General features: G+C 44.8%; 1 protein-coding gene across 1 annotated transcript; it reads left to right on the top strand.

Annotated features, from left to right (window-relative positions):
* Positions 1-15,145: 15,145 nt before the first annotated feature.
* Positions 15,146-16,087, top strand: LOC311025755 (olfactory receptor 8G17-like; the record flags this gene model as incomplete). Its single annotated transcript, XM_084028841.1, has 1 exon — positions 15,146-16,087. One exon carries the CDS (start codon positions 15,146-15,148, stop codon positions 16,085-16,087), a length of 942 nt encoding a protein of 313 aa, XP_083884967.1.
* Between the last annotated feature and the right edge of the window lie 869 nt (positions 16,088-16,956).

Genomic DNA, 16,956 nt, shown 5'->3' with positions numbered 1-16,956 from the left:
TAAAGAGAAATGTTTCACTCATGGGGCCCCATATCGATGTTTTGTGGACTTTCCGACAGATGACTCATATGGCACCATCTTCTGCCAAGCAACGTAATGCGAGGTGGGGATAACACTCTTTGCCTGCAATGTCAGGATGCTGGAGTTTCCTACCTGAAAACACACAAAGCAGTTTTTGTGTAAAAAAAAACAAAAAACATCAACAACCCATTAACAGAAAAACAAGTACTATTTAAAGATGGATATTAGGATTACTTGCTAGGTATTTATCATTATGTTGTGATGTGGTTTACTTACTGACATCATGCTAATAAGCTATATATCAGACTTAGCCAGGGATGTAATGAAAGTCTTACTTCCATTGTTGTCCCTGTTTTTTTTTTCCACAGTCCACCAAAGCAGGCAAGTTAAATTGTTTTATACACTCAAAGAAAAAAATGACATCGTAAGAGTGTTTCAAATGTCCCTCAGAGGCTGGTCTATTTGTTATTGTGAATGATCAGCCGAAACTGCACCAATGTCGATCTATCTCTGATAAATCTATCGACTGACACATTGATTCTACTTTAGCCAGAGGAACCTCTGGAGAAAAAAATTGAGCAACTGGCAAAACGTAGGTCTAGAAACGAGAGAGAGTAAAATTCCCATTCAGGAAATCTGATGAATCATAGCTAGTTGAATCCACATTCTTACGTATCTAGAAAGCAAATAAACATTTGTAATTTTGAAGGCTGATTCACATTTTTTTTACAAGTATGACCTGCTGATTACGATTTTCTATGAACTGTTATTGACAGAGTGATTAAAAATGCATTTTGATTCTGATAAAGTCCCCAAAGTTAAGTAATTATTTGCATAAAAGCACACAGTTAAAAAATGTGAAATAAATTACTGTAAATAATGCTTTGATTAAAAACACTTTTTCATTTTGTATCATAGTCGTTTAGTGCTAGCGTTAATAAGTGATTCAATCAATATATAGTAGAAGTACAAAGGGTGGGATTAAAACTGGCAAAAATTACTTAATCTACAAAATTATCACCACTAGGTTCTGGTCAACTATCAAAGGCAGCTGAAAAGATGAATGGCAAGTGTTGATATCCCACAAGGACATTGCTTGCTTTATGAATAACGATATGATTTTGCAAAGATACTGTCGCTAAATTAACTATTCATCTTAATTCTTCTGTTGATGGGTCTATAGTAGAACAGAAGAGGGACCAAGTGGGCTCACATCCAGGCAAAGATACCTTCACGGACCAGGCCGCCCTCCTTACCAGTAGACTTAGGAGGGCAGGGCTCCAGACTGAGACCATTTTTTGAGATTGTGCAAGTGACATTTTTACGTTTTGGCATTTGTGCGAGTAAACGATCATTATGCTGTTTCCGCCGCTGCTTCAGAATTTCATGAAATATCATATGTCTGCAAGAGGACTGAATGGATCCACAAGAGGACGGTTTTAATTTGCAGCAGTCAAAACATAAAATGCAGGTCCAAGATTTAGCTAGCACCAGTTGGTCACCAAAGTGCAACTTGTGGAAAAGTTAGTCTGGAGCCCCTGAGGGCATTCCAGAGCTCCTTAACAACAGAAATGCTTCCCAGCTCTTCCTGGCAGACCTCAGGCTAGACAAGGTTTATAGTCCAGCGTGTTGTGTGGTCAACACAGACATTTCTGACAGCAGACATTTCAGGCACATTTGACATAGCAGACATTTGGGCCACTTTGGCTAGACATATATACATATTATATATTCATACATATACATACATATATTAATTTAGGTAGACATGGGGGGGGGGGGGGGGGGGGGATATCACTTAGTATTGGGATGGCTGAAGGGATTAAGCAGGCCTTTTTGCACATTGAAGGTTGGAGGTATAGAGAAGTGAGAAGTGAGAAGTAACGATTGAGTTGGTGTGTGTTGTCCAGGCATATTGCATGTGCGATATATGTGATGGCCTTGCTGTTTAGTTCTTGTCAACTGGGGGTGTGCAGACCTATTATTTTGGTGGCAGTATTGGTTATCTGAGTCTGTTCCAGTTTGACAGACAGAGTCACAAGAAACAGACAGAAATGTAGCGGACTAACCATCACAAGGCAAGCATTTACCTACATTATATGGTGTCCGTAACATTAGCTGCTAACTTTGGCCATCACAATCTAATACAAGGATCCTAAAATAAATGTCCGTATTTGCTAACTATTTGCTAACTTGCTTACTAACTTTGCCTGTTGAATGAAGCGGCTTTATATCGTTAGTAACATTAACAGCTATTTTTTTCATTCCAAAGCTAACATTAAGCATAATTATACAATGTCAGAAGAAATCCGAGGTAAAATTAAAACTAAGTTGCTAACTTTGACCATCACAATGCAAATATTAAGCTACATAACACTGTCATTATAAAATTGACTGGTAACCATCATAAGCCTAACATTATCCTCAAATCAATGGCCAGACAGAGTAAACGAACCAAGACCTGGAGACGCTCACCTAGTCCACCCACCTACCTTGGGTGGAATATGCCCACAACTCCCTGGTGTCCTTGGCCACAGGTAGGCTATGTCTCCATTCATAGCGGCTAATGGTTTTCAAGCCCCCACCCTTCCTAGTTTGCTTAGATCTGTTATGATCCAGGCATTTCTTGGAAAGGCAGCAATCAACTAAAAGTAATATCACCTGCTGGTCAGCAAACTGCAAGGAAACACCACAAGGTGGCTACTGATGCATGGTGGTCATTCTCTGTTGCAGAGTTGCTTTGAGTGTTCCAATGTCTTTATGGACTTGTTTTGTCATAAAACTGATGTGCCAAATTTGACTTTACAGAGCGGAGACCTGCTGATTCTCACGAGCAGGGGGCACAGATGGTTGTGGCCGACTTCCTCTCCCGCTCCTCGGCCTAAGTCAGCTGATAAACGCAGCTGCAGGTAATCTGAAGGATTGACTGAATAATTAACACTTCATATGCTTCAAAGTAGGCGGCCACAGGAGGGAGAGAGAGCGCAGCATGCTGGACAATGGAACTCTGGGAACGTGTTTTGTATCCGTAAAAACGGGTAAAATAAAAATAAATTTGATCAACCAGTGTCAAAGTGCTTCCTTGAACTGTGAGACCCGGATGGCAACAGTCCATGCCACAGCTTTATGTGGGAGAGACGAAACGGATCAGCTTTTTTTCTTCAAATAAACAAACAGACAAACAAGTAGAAAATATACAAAACATTATCCCAACCCCCACCCCAGTTGGTCTTCCCTTTTGAAACAGAATATCTCATCAACCACCTTACATTTGTGCATTCATATTGATGTAAGAGCACAGCTGGACAGAAAAACAGAATGTGTTGTTCACTCCTACACCGTAGGAGTTGTAGCTACATTATCGAAATATGAGATAAGAGGCTGCCATGTAGTATAGAATTTCTCAGTTGACCCTCGGAGTGTAAATTAGATTTTTTCTAATTTAAGGAATGACATTAGGTCAGTCTGCCAAGATTGTTCTACTGGGGGTTTAGGCAACTTCCAGTGTAGAAGGATACGCCTGCAGACAATCAGAGAGGCAAATGCTTACTGAATTCTGAATAATTTGAAGGAACTCCAAAAATAGCAATGAGCGGACAGGGAGTGATAGCTACAACTACAACCTCTGACATGATCTTGAAAAAGCTCTTCCAGAACCCTGTTAGCTTCGAGCATGACCAGAAAGTATGGGCTAAGTCAGCTGGGACAAAGGCACATCTATTGCAAGCTTCGCTACTGCCAGGAAAAATCTTTGCTAGTTTTGCTTTGCTGAAATGTATTCTATGCAGTACTACTTTGAATTGTATTAGTTTAAGATGGGCACAGGATGAGGAGCTATTCACTTGTAATTTGGCTCTCTCCCACCAAGGATCCTGGAGTTGGATTGAGAGCTCTTTTTCCCACCCCTGTTTTGCTGTGATCTGTGGAGAGGGGTTAGCCTGGAGAATACCTGTGTACAGCTTTGATTATTTTTATCCAAGTTTCTGGTTTGCCAAGAATTTTAGGTAAATCTGTCGGTAAACGTGGAAATGTACTGCAATGATCTTTAACAAAACTGCGAACCTGGAGGTAGCAAAAAAAGTCGGTCTGGGGCAAGTCATGCAAAAATCAACAAATGTTCCATTTAAAAACAGGTCTCGGAATGATATGATACCTTTCTCCTTCCAAAGTGTAAATGCGGAGTCAAGTTTAGAGGGTAAAAAAATATGATTATTGCATATTAGACCTAGGAGGACAAGAGTATTTAGCTTGAGATGTTTGCGAAACTGTGTCCATATTTTCAAAATTGACAAGATTACAGGATTTGAGGTATAATTTGAAACTGAAAGTGGCAAAGGGGAGAATGTCAGAGCCACAAGTGAAGAGGTGTGGCAGGAGAGGGACTCCATTTTACACCAGTCCAACCCACTTACTTAACACCAGCTGAGTATCTTTTGTATATTTGCTGCCCAGTAGTATATAAAGTTAGGTAGGCCCAGCCCACCCTCCTGCTTTGCTGTCTGTAGGGTGCTTTTATTAATCCTGGCTACCCTGCCCGCCCACACAAATGAAAGAATAACTTGATCAAGTTTAAAAAAAAAAAAATTTTGGTCAGGAAGAGCGGTAAACATTGGAAAAAAAAACAAAAATCTCTGCAAGATATTCATCTTTATGCATTGTACTCTGCCTGCTAATGACAGCGGCAACTTGGACCACTTCTGTAGGTCAGTTTTGACTTTATTTATTAATTTGTCAATGTTATTTTTATGCAAGCCCTTAAAAGAGTGGGTGATGTTGATCCCTAGATAATGAAAACTTTCTGGAGAGAAATTAAAAGGGTCCCTGCGTGAGTGTTTTAGCTTTGGAGTTAATTGGGAAACAGACAGTTTTTTGGAGGTTGATTTTGTAACCTGAAAATGCACCAAAATCATCTAGTATGTGTATTAAATTATTGACACACGTAACAGGGTCTGTTATGTAAATTAATAGATCATCTGCTTACAGGGAGACACGGTGCTCAATGTTTCCCCGTTTAACACCTTGCAGATGTGCAGAAGATCTCAACCGTATGGCTAGCGGCTCAATAGCAAGAGCAAAAAGTAATGGCGAAAACGGGCAGCCTTGACGGGTACCACGGTACAAGGCAAAATATGATGAATACTGCCTATTTAACACGGGCAGGGGGTGATTTATAAAGAAGGCGTATCCATGCAATAAAGTTTTCTCCGAATCCAAATTTTCCTAGTACCTTAAATAAGTACCCCCATTCCACCCTGTCAAAGGCTTTTTCCGCATCCAATGAAAGCACTATTTCAGGCTTTATTTCATTGCATGGGGAGGAGATAATATTTAATAGCCGTCTGATATTTGAGGATAACTGACGAGCTCTGATGAAGCCAGTTTAGTCTTCAGAGATTATTGCGGGAGACATGATTCCAATCTTTTCGCCAACATTTTTGCTAATATTTTCGCGTCCACATTCAAAAGTGAAATTGGTCGATAGGAACTACATTCAGCAGGGTTCTTATCCTTCTTAAGAATAACGGAAATAGTCGCCTCTGTGAAAGTCTTTGGTAAAAGTCCTATAGACAGGGAAGTTAAACATATCTAGTAATAACGGGGCTAGTTGAGTGGAGAATTTTTTGTAAAATTCAGATGGCAGCCCGTCAGGCCCTGGTGTTTTAGAGTTATTCATTTCCGTATGCTGCTAAGTATTTCCTCTAAAGTTATTGGCTGATTTAGTGATAACCGTGTTGCTGTATCTATAGTGGGTATTTCTATGCTATCAAAAAAATATTCATGTTCAAGTCCGTTGGAGGGGGCTCAGAAGTGTATAGATTGGAATAAAATAATTTAAAAGCTGCATTGATCTCCAGAGGAGATGTTGTAAGACCAGTTGACTGGGTGTTGATTCGGGGGATGTGTCGTGATGCTGCTTGATGTTTGAGCTGGAGAGCCAGCAGCCGGCTAGCCTTGTCGCCATACTCATACCACCTGCCTTTAGATCTTAGTACAGTATATTCAGCCTTCCCCGTCGAAGAGAGATCAAACTGAGTTTGGAGGTTAACTTTTCGTTGGTACAGCTCTGGGGTGGGATTTATTGCATATTGCCTATCACATTCGGATAATTTATCCATTATATCAGTTTGCTTCTTTCTGCGCAGCTTATTAGAATGAGAGGAATAAGAAATTATTTGTCCTCTGATTGTAGCTTTGAGGCTTTCCCAAAGTAGTGATGAACTAACCTCTTCTGAGCGGTTAAAACACAGAAAGTCTTCAATAGCTTCTTTTATGGAAGAGCAAAATGCATCACTAGACAACAGTGATATATTGAGTCTCCATTGTGGAGTCCCTGCCGAAGGGGAGTCAAATCTGAAATCTAGTAAGACCGGGGAGTGGTCTGATATGACTATCGCTGAGTATTCAATAACATGTACAGATGGTAATAGTACTTTATCGATAAAAAAATAGTCTATCCTTGAGTAGACATGGTGCACGTGAGAATAAAAGGAATAGACTCTAGTATCTTTATGTAAGGATCTCTAGGGGTCACAGCTTCCATAATCTACCATGAAAGATTGCAGTGTTGTCGCCATTTTTGATAAACTGGTCCCTCTAGGGATTGAGCGATCTAGCTGAGTGTTCATTATACAATTTAGGTCTCCTCCTAAAATCAAATAATGCGTATCCATATTTGGAAGTGAAGATAAAAGTGTGGCCATGAACTGGCTGTCATCAAAATTAGGAGCGTAGACACAGACTAATATAACAGGTAAGTGAAACAGTCTGCCCGAGACCATGATGAAGCGTCCATTACAGTCAGGTACTATGCTTTGTATGTTGGACAATGATGTTATAAAGGAAAGTGCTAGTCCCTGGGCTGCCCCCTTGGTACTGGTCTGGAAGAAGGCGGTTTTGCGTTGATTACCGGAAGTTAAATGCCATCACTCACAAAGATGCTTTTCCTTTGCCCAGGATCGAGGAGTCCCTGACCCATCTCAAGGAGTCTGCCTGGTATTCTACCCTGGATCTCGCAAGTGGGTATTGGCAGGTCGAGGTGGATCCGCGGGACCAAGAAAAGACAGCCTTCGCAACACCAGTGGGCCTTTTCCAGTTCGAGCGGATGCCCTTCGGCCTGTGCAATGCCCCCGTTACCTTCCAACGGCTCATGCAGCGCTGCCTGGGCGGCCAGGTGAATGACTTCCTGTTGATATACTTGGATGATGTCATCGTGTATTCCCCCTGTTTCAGCAGTCACTTGGGACACCTCGAGAACGTGTTTGAGAAACTACACCAACACGGCCTGAAACTCCAGCCACAGAAATGTCACCTCTTTCATAAAGAAGTCAAGTACCTGGGACATGTGGTCAGCAAAAGTGGGGTGGCTACTGACCCTGACAAGACAGCAGCAGTACAGAACTGGCCGGTTCCTGCGACAGTCACCCAAGTCCGCTCCTTCCTTAACTTCGCAGGCTATTACCGCCGTTTTATCCCTGGGTTTTCCAGAGTGGCACCCCCATCAACGCGCTCCTTCAGGGTACGGCAGGGGTTAAGAAGGCAGCAATTCAGTGGTCCCCCAAGTGCCAGCAGGCGTTTGAAGAGCTCAAGCAAGCGCTGCTGCAGGCACCAGTGCTGGCTTATGCAGACTTTACCCTACCGTTTTTGCTGTATACGGATGCCAGCTTGGAGGGACTTGGGGCAGTGCTGTCACAGGTACAAGGGGGGAGGGAACGGGTGATTGCTTATGCAAGCCGGAGCCTGAAACCCCACGAGAGGAATGACCAGAATTACAGTTCATTTAAGTTGGAGCTGTTGGCGCTGTTTTGGGCAATCACGGAGAAGTTTAAGCACTACCTGTGGGGGGCAGAGTTCACGGTGTTCACGGATAACAACCCCCCTGTACACCTGGAGACGGCAAAACTGGGAGCGGTAGAGCAGAGGTGGGTGGCTCAATTGGCCAACTTTACCTTCTCAGTCAAATACCGGCCTGGCACGACGAACCGGAATGCAGCCGACTTCCTGGAGCGGCAAATGCCCAGGCCGTCCAGCTTGCCCCTCCCCAGGAGGGAGGGCCGGAAGAGGAGGTTCCTCGGGCGGCTCAGGACGATGGTTGGGGGTCCTGGCAAGAACGCCAGCAGCAGGACCCAGAGTTGAACCAGGTGAGCCAGCTGAAAAGTCGAGGTTTAGCAGTGTCTCAGATGCGAAACTTGGTGTCCCCTCAAGTTCACAGGTGGGTGCGAGAATGGGATCGACTGGAGCGACGCAGAGGAGTCCTGGGACGTTGCATTCAAGAACCAGATACCGGCCAGCTGACCGGCCAGCTGACCTTCCAGTTGATTGTCCCAACGCAACACACTCAGGACTTGTGGAAAGATTACCACAAGGCCGTTGGACACGCCAACAGCGAAAAGCTCCTTGGCCTTATGCGCCGCCGTTTCTACTGGCAAGGAATGGGAAAAGACATAAAGGCTTGGACAGCTGGGTGCCCCGAGTGTGCGGTTGCAAAAGCTGGCCCCGCGGTGCGGGCCCCCCTCCAGCCGATATTATCCAGCTATCCGTGGGAAGTTGTGGCCTTGGATTATTTGTCTTTAGGGCGGCCAGCTGACACACACCAGTATATTCTTGTAATGACTGATCTGTTTTCTAGGTTTGCAGTGGCTTTACCTACTAAGGACCAGACTGCTCAGACTACTGCAAACGCCCTGTGGGCTGCCCTCATCCAGCCGTTTGGCTGTCCAGAGCGTTTCCTTACAGACCGTGGGGGGGCTTTTGAATATGAGGTAATGCATCGACTCTGTGAATTGTATGGTTGCACGAAGAGCCGGACCACTCCATACCACCCGCAGGGCAATGGTGCATGTGAGCACTTCAATAGGACGCTACTGTCCCTGTTGAATACACTCTGTGAAGAGGATCAGTCGCGGTGGAGAGACAAGCTTCCAGCCTTGGTGCAGGCCTATAACAACACTGTGCATTGTAGTACTGGTCTGACCCCTTATTTCGTGCTTTTTGGACGTCATGCCCGACTGCCTATTGACCTGTGCGTAGATGTTGTCCCCCCACAGGATCGGCGGACAGTGGCGGGATGGGTGGACAAACACCATCGGACGCTGGTGGATGCCTATAGCCGGGTTCGAACCCACGCAGAACTTGGATCGGGCTCGGTGTGACAAGAAGGCACGGGCCGTCCCTTTGTTGCCAGGCGAGAGAGTGCTGATCAGGAATTTCAGACGGAGAGCTCGGGGCAAGTTGGCACCCCATTGGTTGCCCTCTCCTTTTGTGGTGATTTCGCAGATACGGCCTGGCCCCCCAGTGTACAAGATTCGACCTGAAGGGAAGGAGGGACCGATTCAGACGATGCACCGGAACAACTTGCGCCCCTGCCTTGCAGGACTCGGGACTACAAGGACTGAGCCCAAGGTGTGTACTCCAAAGATGGATTCTTTGCCGAGGCAGCCTACGTTTTTTTTACCTTTTGCCCCCTTAGCCCGATTGGCCCCATTGGCCGTTGCGGAGCCTGCCATTCCTCACCTGGGGGTTGAGCCAGAACAGCTTGCTGATCCAGCTCAGGCCCCGGCCTTATTGGAACCTGATGCCCAGATCGGAGGTGACCTGCTGCCCGGGCGGGAACCGAACCCTCTGAGGCGGTCACAGCGTTCCAATATGGGCATGCCTCCATTAAGGTATGGGGCCTAAGTGAGTGGGCGAGGACGACCACTGTAATAGGGGGGGTAGAAAATGTCACCAGTAGACGGGGACTTTGTACAGAAATGTGAAAGTGACTGTTTTATGGACTGATGTGTGTGGGGGCTGGCATCTTTAAAATAACTTTGTGCATGGACAGATGCTGATTGGGACCTGAACTCATTCATTGAGGAAGCATGGAGACCGTTGAGACTGGGGGGGGGGGTTGGTATGTACTCTGCTTTGTTCACAGCTGATATGGATGTGCCTAAAGATTAGGACTGGTTGCTGATTGGTCGGCCACGGGACGGGCCTTCCAGGAGACCGTGGTGATTGGCGCAGCCGGGGGTGTGCCGGGGGCTCGCCTGAGGAGAAAAGGGGGACAATGCGGGGCGCCGGGAGATCCCTTCGGTTTTTGGGCAGGCCAGCGGAGAGGACGGAGACGGAGCCATCGACTGATCGGCACAGGTGGCGGGAGCGAGGGGACCGCTGTTCGCCTGTTCGGAGTATCAGGACCGAAGACGGACTCCGACCGGCTGGGGGGGGGGGGGGGGGTGGCGAGGCCCGAAAGACCCGTTGACTACGCTACGAAGTTTCTGGAGCCGGCGGCATTGCGTTGGACGGACGTCATTTGCATAAAGTTCAATCTATTGAACTTTATGCAAATTCACATACGGCGACCGGGCCGTCAACTCGACATGCTTTATCCATCATGCGGAGCTCCTGCTCTACATAGACAATGAATGGGATCCGTTGACTTGACGTCTGTTGCCGGAGTTGGTGTGTATGTACCAGAAGTTTGGCTGACGGCGCGCAGTGCGAACACGTCACCGAGACCTCACAGGCAGGTTTCCACAGTTCCAGGCACATTTAAATGCAATAAATAATCACAACAAACACTATTTAATGCAACTAATTGAATCAACACGTGAATTTATATCTATATAGATTGTCCCGTCACATCTGACGTCAGATCAAAGGCGGATGGCATGCGTAACGGAAACTCAGCCTCTTGGACCAAAACATCTCCCTCTCTCTCTCCTGTTTTTATAATATCGGCATTGTTATTATTATACGCACGCACAGCGCGTGATGCCCGTGGTGGGAGCGCCGGCGCTGCTTCTGTCATCGGGTTGTCAAGTGACGGATCTTGCACTGAACCTCCCTTAACGCATTAAAGGTGAGGAGAGGAGCTTTTTTGATTGGTGAAGATCTGAATCGGCTGTATTAATCCCAGTCCACGCCTTGTCTCCTCCTCGTCTCCCACTCACGCCTTCTTCTCCTCCCTCTTTCCCACTTGCGCGGGTGGGCGAGATGGGTGGTGTGCCTGCGCGAGCCTGCGCGGTGCACGAAACTTGCAAAGTCCAGGCGGACACACCCCGTCGGCGTGGCGCAGGTGCGCTGAATGCTGACTGCGCCTGGTCTACGAAACTAGGGCCCCTTGTCTGCAATATATAAATGAAAATTAATCATGTGAGAACGCATCCATACCATGTGTAATACTTATTTATATGGGAATTATTGTTATTTGTGTCAGTTGCGATGATGTTACGCTATTAAACAAATGTCTAGGTTAAGGCAACAAAACCGCTTAGGTTTAGGGAAAGCATCGTTGGGCTTAAAATAATTACATACCGTTTAGGCAACATAAAGGAACAATAGGTCCACACAGTGTCGAAAACTGGTCTCGTGGTTGAAAGTCCTGTGTTGTCGGACCCATCCATCCCATTAATCAACAATGTTTGTATCCATATGTATTCCTTTTCAGCTGAAATTAAAAAAAGTGGTCTGGGGGTTTACTCTTTGAATTCAGTATTCAGTATCACCTCATGTGTGCCTGGTAAACATGATGAAAAGTTTTTGTCTTACAGCTTTAATTTGCAGTCCATAGATAATGCCGTTCAGGGCGGGAGGAACCACGTGGAACAAGATGGATGCCAGCTTTCTCTAGTCTGATAAGTGAGGGAAACGATGGAGGATGATGATGATGGAGCCGGACATAAAGAATATGACGTACACAGTCAGGTGGGAGGCACATGTCTGCAGTGCTTTGGTGTTCAGAGCCTTGTTATTACTACTCAGACACGCTATGGCGATCCTCAGGTAGGTGAGCATGATGCTGCCGATGGAGGAGCCCAGCAGAATGTCGGTGTAGCTGAGGCCGTAGATGTTATTGATGAGGACGCTTTCACAGGACAGCTTGAACAAGGAAGGATTGTCGCAAACCGGGTGGAACATTTTTAGGATAAACCCCATCGGGATAGCCGCTTGGAAATATTCCGGCAAAAAACGTTTGATCATTGACCTTTCCGCTCCTCACAATGATTCGGGCTGATAGCATCAATAGCCTTATTCCTTTACATCCGTTCTCCTTGTTTTATAATACCGTTGACGACGCTATCAAGCTCATCAAAAGGGCATGGCAAGGAGCTTGGCTTGCAAAAGCCGATATTTCGGAAGCCTTTAAAGTGATGCCACTGCATCCTTCTCAATGGCCTCTGTTCGGTGTTCAGTGGAGAGAGAAAATAAATTTTTTGGTTAGGCTCACTTTCAGCTGTCGAAGTAGTCCAAAAATCTTTGATACACTACCCGAGGCCTTGTGTTGGATTCTCCTTAACAACGACAAGTTACCGTTCGTCCTCCATCTTCTAGATGATTTCTTCCTGGGAGATCCCCCACCCGCAAAATCTGACTTTTCCATCTTGGCACTTAAACGCACCTTTTCTTATCTGGGTGTTCCGCTCTCGGAGGAGAAAACCGTAGGTCCGGTTAAAGTTATAGAGTTTCTGGGCATCACTCTCAATTCCAACCTTATGCAAGCCTCGCTGCCCCTCGAGAAACTGTCCCGTATAAGACAGGTTATGCAAAACGCTCAAGAGTCGCTGTCCTTCTCCAAAAGAGAAATGCTCTCTCTTCTAGCCCACCTAAATTTTGCAATGAGGGTAATCCCCCAAGGCAGATCATTTATCTCCAGGCTTCTCGACGCATCCAAATCTGTTAAAGATCTCACTGATGTCGTTACCTTAGACGCCGGGTGTAGATCAGAACTCAAATTTTGGTCTCAGCTCTTAAACCATTGGAATGAAATTTATTTTTTCATTAATGATTTTTCGGAATCTTCTCCAGCCCTCAATCTATATACGGATGCTGCGCCCTCCGTGGGGTTTGGAGGGGTTCTCAATAATGAATGGTTTGGCCGAAAGAATTACTCGCCTTACCCGCCAGTGAATCTTCAACAGCCCTATTAGAACTATATCCCATCGTCGTCGCCTGCCTTCTCTGGGGCAAGAATGTTAGAAACAGTCATTCTCACAGCTTTCTATGGTTCTCTAAGGGACGGCGAATTCTCTTCATGCACATGTTCCTTCGACCCAGATCACGATCTCACCCTTTCTGATGTTTCCACGTATGAGCACCATTTCACCTTGTTTCTCAAACACTACAAAACTGACAAAAATGGCAAAGGGACAGTCGTGTACATCTCAGAGTCTAATGATGTGTTTTGCCCTCTGTCTTCCATGCTGACCTACTTGCAAAGCCGACCACGTGCTGGATCCCAGGAGCCGCTGTTTGTCATCCAGGGAGGGAAACCAATGTCCAGAGCTTGGTTTGCTTCTCACCTGCGCCTCCTCCGCCAATTCTGCGGGCTGCGTCCAGACCGCTATACACCTCATTCCCTGCACATAGGGGCTGCAACCACCGCAGCTGCTTCTGCTCCGGTTTCAACCCTAAAGGCCATGGGGTGCTGGACTTCTGCTGCCTACGAACGTTACCTCCCACCTGACGTTCTCAATGCTCAGAAAGCTATGAGCTCTACGATCCCTGATGCTATAGACCAATAAACAAGCGACAATCGAATTCCTCTGCGTTTTATTTACCATCATTAAGCAATCTAAATCAGGTTGGGTTGGGGGGGGGGGGGGTGTCTAAATTCAACTGCTAAATACCATCCTCTCATTTTATTCAATCTCGAGAGGATTACCAGGTATGGTCTGTTTGGGGGGAATAGTTAGCTCTCCCAGTCTGAAACTGGGTAAGCGTTCCCCAATGCTGCTGCTGTCCTCTGAACAGAGCCATCCTGCCAAATTTAATTCATATTTTATCAATAAAAAATAAGTTCATACAGTATTTTCATCTCCTGTGTTTCTTGACTTCAATGGACCTGACAGAAATACACTATATTGCCAAAAGTATCCACTCACCCATCCAAATACTTGAAATCCGTTGTTCCAATCACGTCCATGGCCACAGGTGTATAAAAACAAGCACCTAGACATGCAGACTGTTTCTACAAACATTTGTGAAAGAATGGGTCGCTCTCAGGAGCTCAGTGAATTCCAGCTTGGTATTGTAATAGGATGCCACCTGTGCAACAATTCCAGTCATGAAATATCCTCGCTAGTCGCTCCTAAATATTCTACAGTCAACTGGGATTATAACAAAGTGGAAGCGATTGGGAATGACAGCAACTCAGCCAAGAAGTGGTAGGCCACGTAAAATGACAGAGCGGGGTCAGCGGATGCTGAGACGCATAGTGCCCAGAGGTCGCCAACTTTCTGCAGAGTCAATCGCTACAGGTCTCCAAACTTCTTGTGGCCTTCATACTAGCTCAAGAACAGTGCGTAGAGGAATGGGTCGGGTTCCAGGGCCGAGCAGCTGCATCCAAGCCATACATCAGCAAGTGCAACGCAAAGCGTTGGATGCAGTGGTGTAAAGCACGATGCCACCGACTCTAGAGTGCATGGTGGTCATTCTCTTTAGCAGAGTTGCTTTGAGTGTTCAAGTGTCTTCTTGCTAGAGTTGTTCCTCAGTCACAACTGTCACACAGTTGTCTTAGTCTTTTTTTTTTTTTAAATATGATTCTGCAAATCTTTTGTACTGTTTTAATAGTTTGGTATGCACTACTTCCAGCAAATAGCACTCTCTATCATACTCTCTATCCTATATATATATATGATTACTTAATGCATATACATGCTATTGCTATCTATCTCAAACCACCTTAAGAATTCCTTGTTCAGTGTTGCATAGCATAATGATTACCATACTGAGTCCCTTACGGATAAAATCATGTCTATAAAATGTTGTGGAGCGGAGATCTGCTGATTCTCACGAGCAATGAGGCAAAACAAAGAGAGGCCAACAGACTGGAACCAGAGGCACTCACAGCAGGTTATCTACAACTTTCAGCACATTTTTCATAGTTTATTTCTGCATTGTTACTACATGAGTGATTGTCTTCCTGGACTTGAACATGAAGTTATTGATTTTGAACAAAAACAAACTGAAATAAAACACCAAACTATAAATGATCCATACTGGGATTCTTTATTGCTGATATCTGGAAAAAGCTGTTTTCTGTTCTGTTAGTTGTATGCTGTGATTCAACATGACCTCTTATTCTAAATTGCAAAGACATTACTTGTGACATTGACAGCGTTGTTTTCGTTCTTTCAGGTAGATGGAAAACGACACCTACAACAGCTTAACATTACAGCTGGAGGGGTTGAATGTTTCAAAGGATTCCAAATACCCTGTCTTTCTATTTATCTTTGTCTCCTACTTGTTTATCATTTTTGTAAATGTAGCAATAGCTGTTCTGGTTTTCAGTGACAAAAGTCTTCACCAGCCGATGTATCTGCTTTTCTGCAACCTGCCCATTAATGACATCCTGGGTAATTCTATCACGCTTCCCCGTTTACTGATAGACATGTTGAAACCCCCGTCCGAGCGCCTCATCAGTTACTATGAATGTGTGGTCCAAGCTTTCACGATACACATGTTTGGCACCACTTCCCACACGGTGCTCATGATTATGGCCTTTGACAGATACATGGCCATCTGTAATCCCCTACGCTATGCTGCTATAATGACCAACAAGATGGTGATCAAGCTGACACTCTCTGCCTGGGGGGTGGCCTTTGTTTTGGTTGGGGTTCTGCTGGGTCTGACCATACGACTGAACCGCTGCAGAACTCTGATCACAAGCCCGTTCTGTGACAATGCCTCGCTGTTTAAGCTCTCCTGTGAGAGTGTGTTTGTTAATAATGTCTATGGCCTCACGTTCACCGTCGTCCTGTTCACAGCTTCAATAGGCAGCATGGTTCTCACCTACACTAAGATCACAGTGGTCTGTCTCACCAGTAACAACAAGTCTTTGAACAGTAAAGCTTTGAAGACCTGCAGCACTCATCTGGTTGTGTATCTCATCATGTTCATCAGTGGAATATCTAATATTATTCTGCATCGCTTCCCACAGTACTCAGACTACAGAAAACTTGCTGCCATTTTATATCATATCATCCCCGGCAGCCTCAACCCCATTATTTATGGCTTGCAATCCAAAGAGATGAAGAAATTCATGTCCAAGTTGTTTGAATCCAAAAAGGTTTTGCCATTGTAATAAAGAGAAATGTTTCACTCATGGGGCCCCATATCGATGTTTTGTGGGCTTTCCGACAGATGACTCATATTGCGCCATCTTCTGCCAAGTAACGTAATGCGAGGTGGGGATAACAGTCTTTGCCTGCAATGTCAGGATGCTGGAGTTTCCTACCTGAAAACACACAAAGCAGTTTTTGTGTAAAAAAAAACAAAACATCAACAACCCATTAACAGAAAAACAAGTACTATTTAAAGATGGATATTAGGATTACTTGCTAGGTATTTATCATTATGTTGTGATGTGGTTTACTTACTGACATCATGCTAATAAGCTATATATCAGACTTAGCCAGGGATGTAACGAAAGTCTTACTTCCATTGTTGTCCCTGTTTTTTTTTCACAGTCCACCAAAGCAGGCAAGTTAAATTGTTTTATACACTCAAAGAAAAAAATGACATCGTAAGAGTGTTTCAAATGTCCCTCAGAGGCTGGTCTATTTGTTATTGTGAATGATCAGCCGAAACTGCACCAATGTCGATCTATCTCTGATAAATCTATCGACTGACACATTGATTCTACTTTAGCCAGAGGAACCTCTGGAGAAAAAAATTGAGCAACTGGCAAAACGTAGGTCTATAAAAAAGAGAGAGTAAAATTCCCATTGAGGAAATCTGATGAATCATAGCTAGTTGAATCCACATTCTTACGTATCTAGAAAGCAAATAAACATTTGTAATTTTGAACGCTGATTCCCATTTTTTTTACAAGTATGACCTGCTGATTACGATTTTCTATGAACTGTTATTGACAGAGTGATTAAAAATGCATTTTGATTCTGATAAAGTCCCCAAAGTTAAGTGATTATTTGCATAAAAGCACACAGTTAA

The sequence above is a fragment of the Eutrigla gurnardus genome, assembly GCF_963514095.1.
Source record: "Eutrigla gurnardus genome assembly, chromosome: 15".
In the NCBI taxonomy this organism is placed as follows: Eukaryota; Metazoa; Chordata; class Actinopteri; order Perciformes; family Triglidae; genus Eutrigla; species Eutrigla gurnardus.
The sequence above is the reverse complement of the archived record's forward strand: the minus strand, read 5'-3'. Positions and strand labels throughout refer to the sequence as shown.